At 36.2% G+C, this 7,613-nt stretch overlaps 1 protein-coding gene across 7 annotated transcripts in view; it reads right to left on the bottom strand.

Annotated features, from left to right (window-relative positions):
- The window catches only part of rfx2 (regulatory factor X, 2 (influences HLA class II expression)), a 48,147-nt gene that overhangs the window by 6,216 nt on the left and 34,318 nt on the right, over positions 1-7,613 (bottom strand). For all 7 annotated transcript variants that reach the window (XM_016471412.1, XM_016471428.1, XM_016471419.1 and 4 more), the window contains 4 exons: positions 6,463-6,644; positions 6,070-6,189; positions 4,940-5,061; positions 4,703-4,815 (listed from right to left, as the gene is read on the bottom strand). In XM_016471412.1, the coding sequence (XP_016326898.1) occupies positions 4,703-4,815; positions 4,940-5,061; positions 6,070-6,189; positions 6,463-6,644 (537 nt within the window). The remainder of the gene's footprint in view (positions 1-4,702; positions 4,816-4,939; positions 5,062-6,069; positions 6,190-6,462; positions 6,645-7,613) is intronic.

A 7,613-nucleotide genomic window follows, 5' to 3' on the forward strand; every position in this document is an offset into this window, starting at 1 on the left:
TCTTTTGTCTTTCCTATTGGCATAGACAACTAGATCATCTCAAGTACGGCCCACTCACGGCATCAGCGTCCACCTCGCAGTTTAAATTATGAAAACAGCCAGCACTCATTCAGAAGCACCCATCTTGAAGGCAATCCACCTTCTTATATAAACAATTTAATTGTTGTACAACACAAACCACATGCAAAAACTCATCCTATATTGAGTTTTATGTCCAAAAAAGGAAGTTTAGTCTGTGTGGTGAGGATGGTATTTTAGCAAACTGTGACGTGCGGAAACAAAAGTAGGTGTTGGTGCTTTATTGGAGAGCAGAAGTGAGAGTGTGGTAAGTTCAGAGTGTTTGTCTCAGTGATTCACACTCTGCTCTCAGATTCTCCTCGATGAGGACACACACTCTTGTATCCAGTTACACAGGCCCCCCCTCCTCCTCTCGCTGGTCACATGCTATGTTTTGGCTTCCTCAGCCAGGTCACCATGGCAACCTTGTTTACCATTGCCCCGGCAACAGTTCAAACACAGCACTCCAAAACAAAAAGAGAGAAGATTCTCTTTCCCAGACAAACAAGCTTTCTTACCTTAGTCGAAAGAGGGGAAAAGCACTACAGTCCTACTTCTCACATGCTATGTTTTGGCTTCCACAGCCAGGTCACCATGGCAACCTTGTTTACCGTTGCCCCGGCAACAGTTCAAACACAGCACTCCAAAACAAAACGAGAGAAAATTCTCTTTCCCGGACAAACAAGTTTTCTTACCTTAGTCGAAAGAGGGGGAAAAGCACTACAGTCCTGCTTCTAGAGGACGAGTTGATGATTTTTAAAGTGTTTTGCATTTGTGAACTCTGAAAAGTCTGGTTTATAAACTTACAGCCAATTCAGGCAGCACTAAAGGCATAGAGATGTGATTTCCTGACATGTATCAGCAATGTTGTTGCTCTGCTTCTACTTACCAGTTTGGTAAGGGTGGGCGATATGACCAAAATCTTATATCACAATGAGCAATTTTATTTCACGATAACGATATATATATATATATTAGGGCTGCACGATAAATCGCATGCGATATTTAACGCGCATCTTATCAGTAAAGCCGGTTCTGTAATCAGCGGTAAATCTCCATCACCTGCGGGCTTTCACATTGAGCAGCATTAACTACACAGAGCCGTTGTTCACCGACGAGCTGCGCAAAAAATCGCACGAATATGAACGTGGTTTTGCGCAGCTCGTCAGTGAACAACGGCTCTGTGTAGTTAATGCTGCTCAATGTGAAAGCACGCACGTGATGGAGATTTACCGCTGATTACAGAACCGGCTTTACTGATAAGATGCGCGTTAAATATCGCATGTGATTTATCGTGCAGCCCTAATATATATATATCACGATATAGTTATTTTTGCTTTAAATTAATAAGGTCTTTATGATATCTAAATTCTTGATACCATAGAAAATGCATAATTCCTGTCACCAGTGTCAACATCACAAAAAAACAAATATCAAAAAAAAAAAAACTCAAGCTCACTCAAGACAAGTAAACCGTCAACGATTACATAAGAATAAGAATCTAATTACAAGCAAAAATACAGTAGAAAAAAATTTGATATTCATTGTATAAAGTAATCAAATATATAAAAACACTGTATATTCTTCACTGTGTACATTAAATATGTATTTCTTCTTATTAAAGGTACAAAAGTGATTTAAGTCAAGAGCAGTGAGAGATTTTCTCTCTTTTGTTGTTTGATTAACATGAATGACAGACAGCAGTAATATTAGACTGCTGTCACTTTAAGAGCTGCCCAGATACAATATTCTGTTAGGCGTGTTTTTCCTTTCTCAGCTGCTTGTTTTCACTTAATACCTAAATTACTGTGTTTTTGTGGATACTTGCAAAGACGGGCATTTTGTCACATAAAAGTGTGCATATTCGTAACTGTTCAAGACCTATAATGCAGCAAAAATAACTTTCAATAACGTTCAATACTCCTGCGCTCTATGAGCACCGTCTTCACATGTGCGTGCCTCTCACACAGCGCACACGCATATAGCCAAATTAGCTCTCTTTCACTGCTGATTGCATTTTAGCGGCTTAAAATCACTTGTTTTTAAACCTCAATGTTTAAACACGTGTGCAAATAATATTTTTCCGTGACCACGCAGCACAGCAACGTCACGTGAGTGTGTAACCGGGATAGAGACAATAGTCCAAAATCTCTACCAGTTGACACATTTCTACCAGTATATTGCCCACCCCTAGTTTAAAGATTATAATTTAAGATTTTCGACCAATTAAAATTTTTCACATTTTTCACTGCCTGACAAACACCAGAAACTTTTTGCAGCACATAAAAAGTGACAGAACATTTTGATGTTCACTTTGTTTCTATTTTTAGCCCTATACACGCTGAAATCTCATTGGTCCAAAATCCCACTGAACATAAATGTGTATTAAACACACAAAAACCCACGTCTGATTGCCTGTGATTGTATTGAACAAAGTCTGTCACTGGAAACCTGGTTAACACAATATTAGTTTAAAGAGTACAAATAAAAGATATTCCATTTGAATAAATTCACTAAGTTCATGATTTGTGTGGCAGAATTAACTCTTTACTTTTATACTTATTTGTCAGGAGCGAGGAGCACACAAAAAAAGCCACAGCCGGAGGGCAAAGATCCTGCTGGATAAAAGGTTAATTGGGAAGACTGAAAACTCCTAATCTGAGGGATGAAAGAAGCCCAGGAACAAAACGTTGTGCAGTGGACGGGGAGGGAGGGAGAAAAAGAAAACAAGAGCTCTAACATGGCAGAAATGACATTAAAAGTGAGAGCTATGAAATGAAGATGGGTTGAGTCCATCTGTCAAAATATTGAGAGCAGTGCTATACTCCGACTGTAAGGAGACCAGCCGCGTTCTGAAAGTAAACCTCAAGAACATGTCAAACAAGAAACTCCATCAGCAGAAAGTACGAGAGAGAGGTGGAATACTAAGAATGAGGCCATCAACTGCAGAGAGAGAGTTTTTCCTTTTGCAGTGTTCCTCATTGCCTGCAGCTAAACTGTTGAAACACAAGTGAAGTGCCGTTTATTCTTTCATTAAAACACACTGAAACTTAAAGTAAAACTTAGAGAAAGAGGCTGTTGCGATTAAAATTGTTCTATATAAGGTTTAGGACTATGAATTGATTATAATATTTACTTCTCTTTCTGGAGTGTGATGAAGCAAAACATTTTTATCATGAGACCACACGGAAGAAATCTAATCTCTCTGAAAACACTCCCTTTTCAGCACATAAAATAAGGAGTTGCTTCCTCTCATGAATACTAAATTCTTCATCTACTAACTTCTGAAGATAATATAGTCACAGAGAGAACAGATTCTTCTTTACAGTTTTAGGAGCCATCATACTTTGCAAAGTATTATACTATTACTATATTACTACTAAGAAAAAACTCAATATAAAAAGCAATCTTCAACTATTATTATTGTTGTTGTTGTTGCTGTTATTATATACACTACCATTTAAAACCTTTGGGGTTGGTAAGCTTTTTAAATGTTTTTGAAAAAAGTCTTTAGTTTTATTCTTAAGAAGTGAAATATTTTTACAATTCAAAATAACTATTCTATTTTATAACTATTCTATTAGTCCATTTTAAAATGTCATTTATTCCTGTCACATGATCCTTCAGAAATCAAGCTGATTTAGCGCTCAACATTTTTTCATCAATGTTAAAAATAGTTGTGTTTAATACGGTTTGTGGAAACTGTCATACATTTTTTTCAGGATTGTTTAATGAACAAAGTTCAAATGAACCATTTACTTGAAATAAAAATCTTTTGTAACATTATAAATGCTTTTACTGTAACTTTTGATCAATTTCATGCATCCTTGCTGAAGTATTAACTCCTTTTTGTTTAAACCTACTGACCCCAAAGTTTTGAACGGTAGTGTAGTAATAATTTATAATTAATTTGTGTCTATGTATTAAACACGGACAGTCCTGCTGGGGTTCTTGCAAACTTTCAGACTGTTCTCAAGTTATTAAAATCTTTAGAAATCACAAAATAGAATTAAATGATCATAAAATGTCAAAATGAATAAATGTATAATTAAATATAATGCTGTTAACAAATTAACTTCAACAGAGACTGTGACACATAACAGAAAATATTCACAAGTTATGAAAGAACATTGTTCATACAAGGTCATTCTCTGAGAGATGTTGCAGGTGTTTTGTTTTGCTTATCCTAGCTGCCAGTAAGAACAAGGCTCACATTCATGGTGGAAAACATGTGATACATTGTTGCAAGAAAACTGGCTTGGATAGATTAGTGTAACTATTTGCTGTGGTACATTTAATTCATTATTGTAATTCTTTAACATTCTTATTATTCAATAATCATACAGTACATTCTTGTGTACTTGATATGATATGTAATCTCACTCATGCTGATTCATTCATATACACATTTACATTATGTTTACGTTCACGCTATTTTCAAATTATTAAATGGTTTACAGTAAGCGAGAGTTTATCTCTGCTAGGCTTTCTGTTTAATTTTCTAAAGATAGCTGTTAAGGAGTTGCTTCCTTTCCATGAAAATTGTGAAGCTCTTCCTTCCATTGGGAGCTTTGCATGATTGCATCATCACAATCTTTTTGTCTTGACTAAAAAAAAAATACAAATCTACAACAGTGTGCAGTACCTCACAGTGAATCCTGTAGTTGCTCTGTAGTTTTTTCACATCGTTCATGCTGATTGGCTCAGGCAGAGAGCCCAGATCAGGAGAAGGGAAGGGGGGCAGGACGTGAGACACATCTGCCAAAACATACACAAAACTTGCACACTTAAGAGTTTGTTGTTCATTTATTCGAATGATTTTGATGTGATTGTATGTACATTAAAATCAAGTGTATTAAATCTTATCATGGAGGAGGTTTACCAATGTACTGCTGGTGGTGCTGGCTCTGTGCTGCCACGCTCTGCTCAGGGGTGCTGAACAAGTGCTGGGAGCCGCTGTTCAGACTGTCCCCCATCCCATCCATCTTGTGAAAGGGCTTAAACCTGGATACAGGAAATAGCAACAGGAAGAATAAATGTAGAATTCACTACTGGGGATTACAGAGGATATGACTAAGAGAGAGACAGAAGACCATTTTCCATCAGGGTGCAGAGCCAGTGTCCAATATGAAGCTGTTCTATGCATTTCCAAATGCAAAAAAAAAAAAGAGGTTCTAACACTTAAATCTGATCGTTTTGACAACAACAACTCAGTATAAGACACCAAAATGATTTTTGTTTTAGATAAAATCATGTGTGAATGAATTATTAATTTAAATAGAAACAGAATTAATTCACTATAAATTTAAATAAAATTTCACTATTGCATCAATTTAATTATTAAATTAAATTTCCAAAGTTAAAATAAGTTCTCAACTCATTTCTGTGTCTGTTATTTTAGTATTACGAGTATAATAGTATCATGATGAGATACTATTCGTTCTTATTAATATTTTGAATTCATTTTTATTTTTATAGTTTCTGTTTTCATTTCAATTTTTGCGAAGGATTTAGTAATTTAGCTGTTTTTATCATTTTTGTCTATATAATATTTATTTGTTTATTTATTTATAGTTTTAATTATTTTAGCACATCAAATTTGTTGCTGATTTGGCAACTAACTGAAATAAAAGTAGTCTGAAATTTTTTTTTTATTTCACAAAATGTATCGTGTCAAGTGACAAATGTTTTTTTTTTTTTTTTCAGTTTTAGTTATTAATTAATTAATTTTAATTATTTTAGTTTTTAATGAACTATATTTACCCTGGTCTGAATGGAGAGAAAACTGGGGTGTACGTGTCCATCTATTCAGCCAGTGTGGGAATCAATTACATACGGACTTAATAAACAAAGAAAAAACAAAACAAAAACAAAGCTCTAGCAGGATCTGAACAATTGAGTGAGACATGCACACAAACACACACAGATCCTCATGGCAAAGAAGAAGTGACTGGGATATGAGACAAAGATTGCGTGCAAGCGAGAAAGAGAGAAAGGGGATGCTTATTTCACCTCTGTTTCTGATGGACAGGTTGTTGTCTCATTGCCATGTACTGCATGTCATCCTGCAAGCGGTTGAGAGGCGAGTCAGGCTTCAGACGAATACCGTAATAATGGTATTTTGAGTTCCCCCTGAGATACACACATACACACACAGACAAAATGAGCCATCACATTTTTTTATTCCAGTAGCAACACACCACAATTTGAGACTGAACGTCATTTATTTCAGTCCATCATCTCATGATCATTCTTTAAGCATTAGACGAGTGTCTGCAGTAAATCCACTCAATGTTCTTCCCTGTGCTGCTGTGGGTTTGAGACTGGATTGTGCTTTTCTTTTCAGAGTGGATGAGCTGTTAATGTACTTTATAGATTAGCTATATTTTGGGGGTGTAGTCAGACCTGGTGCCAAGCCGGCGTGTGCGAAGGCCCATGAAGACAGATCGGATGAGTTTGCCAAAAGAAGCAGCATTAACTGGATCCAGTTTTTGCTCCTGACAGTGTCTCAGATAGTGGTTATACAGAGAGCTCCGCGGCAGACTCACACCATCAGCAGTCTCATAATTGTCCAACAGCCACTGCAACTGTACACACACACAGCCAATGAATAAAACTTCTTCAGTTTTCCCCACAAAATAATAGCATAAACAAAACCACACATTACACTTCTTCATACAAACTGCCTATTCATATTACCATAATCATTTGACCCAACACCCTCATGTGATAAAGATGTTTAGTGAATAACTTGTTTTTTAGTGAAAAAAATAAATATATTTTATGTTCCTCACACAAAGCTACTATATTGTATACCATTCAAAATTTCTCATTTTCTTTTCTATAGAAGAAAATGTCACAAAAGTTTGGAAGTGTTGTTTTAGCATTACTTACTACAGTATTTATTAATATTTTGATTCAGCTTTTTAATATTTTGAGTTTTTTTTTATTCAAGTTTAACTTTTTATTTAAAGGGGTCATAGGATGCTACATGCACTTTTACAAGTTGTTTGAACTGAAATGTGTGTTGGCAGTGTGTGTACACAACCACCCTATAATGATAAAAATCCACCCCGTGGTTTTTTTTTAATCGTTTATAATGTTTTCCCCTTTCTCAAATCGAGCCGATCTCAGATGCCGTCTGTGTGACATCACAAAAACAGGCCCCTCCCATGATAGTTTGATTGACAGTAGCGTTTCAGCACAGACTGGACTGGTGTCTTCTTACCTCAGACCCGCCCTGAGTGAGCTGTCATCAGTCCGCCATTGTTTCACCGCTGGAGCAGATGTAGACAAGAATGACTCCTAAGCGATTGAGGTCTTCTGTTGTTGGATGTAATAATGAACACAGCAGTCCTCATTTACTCCCGACATCTGAGCCGCTGAACTCACAGTGGATTACATTGTTTCTGAAGGGAATGCTCCCCTGATCTGCCTAAATGCATCTATGTTTGTGCGAATCATTCATGATCCAGCCTCATCTACAGAAGAAGTGAGTATAATGTTTTGTAAAGAATCTTTGCAAAACCCCTTTCCTAATAATGTGTTAATTAGCA

Source organism: Sinocyclocheilus anshuiensis, unplaced genomic scaffold (genome assembly GCF_001515605.1).
Source record: "Sinocyclocheilus anshuiensis isolate Anshui unplaced genomic scaffold, SAMN03320099.WGS_v1.1 scaffold1403, whole genome shotgun sequence".
Taxonomy (NCBI): domain Eukaryota; kingdom Metazoa; phylum Chordata; class Actinopteri; order Cypriniformes; family Cyprinidae; genus Sinocyclocheilus; species Sinocyclocheilus anshuiensis.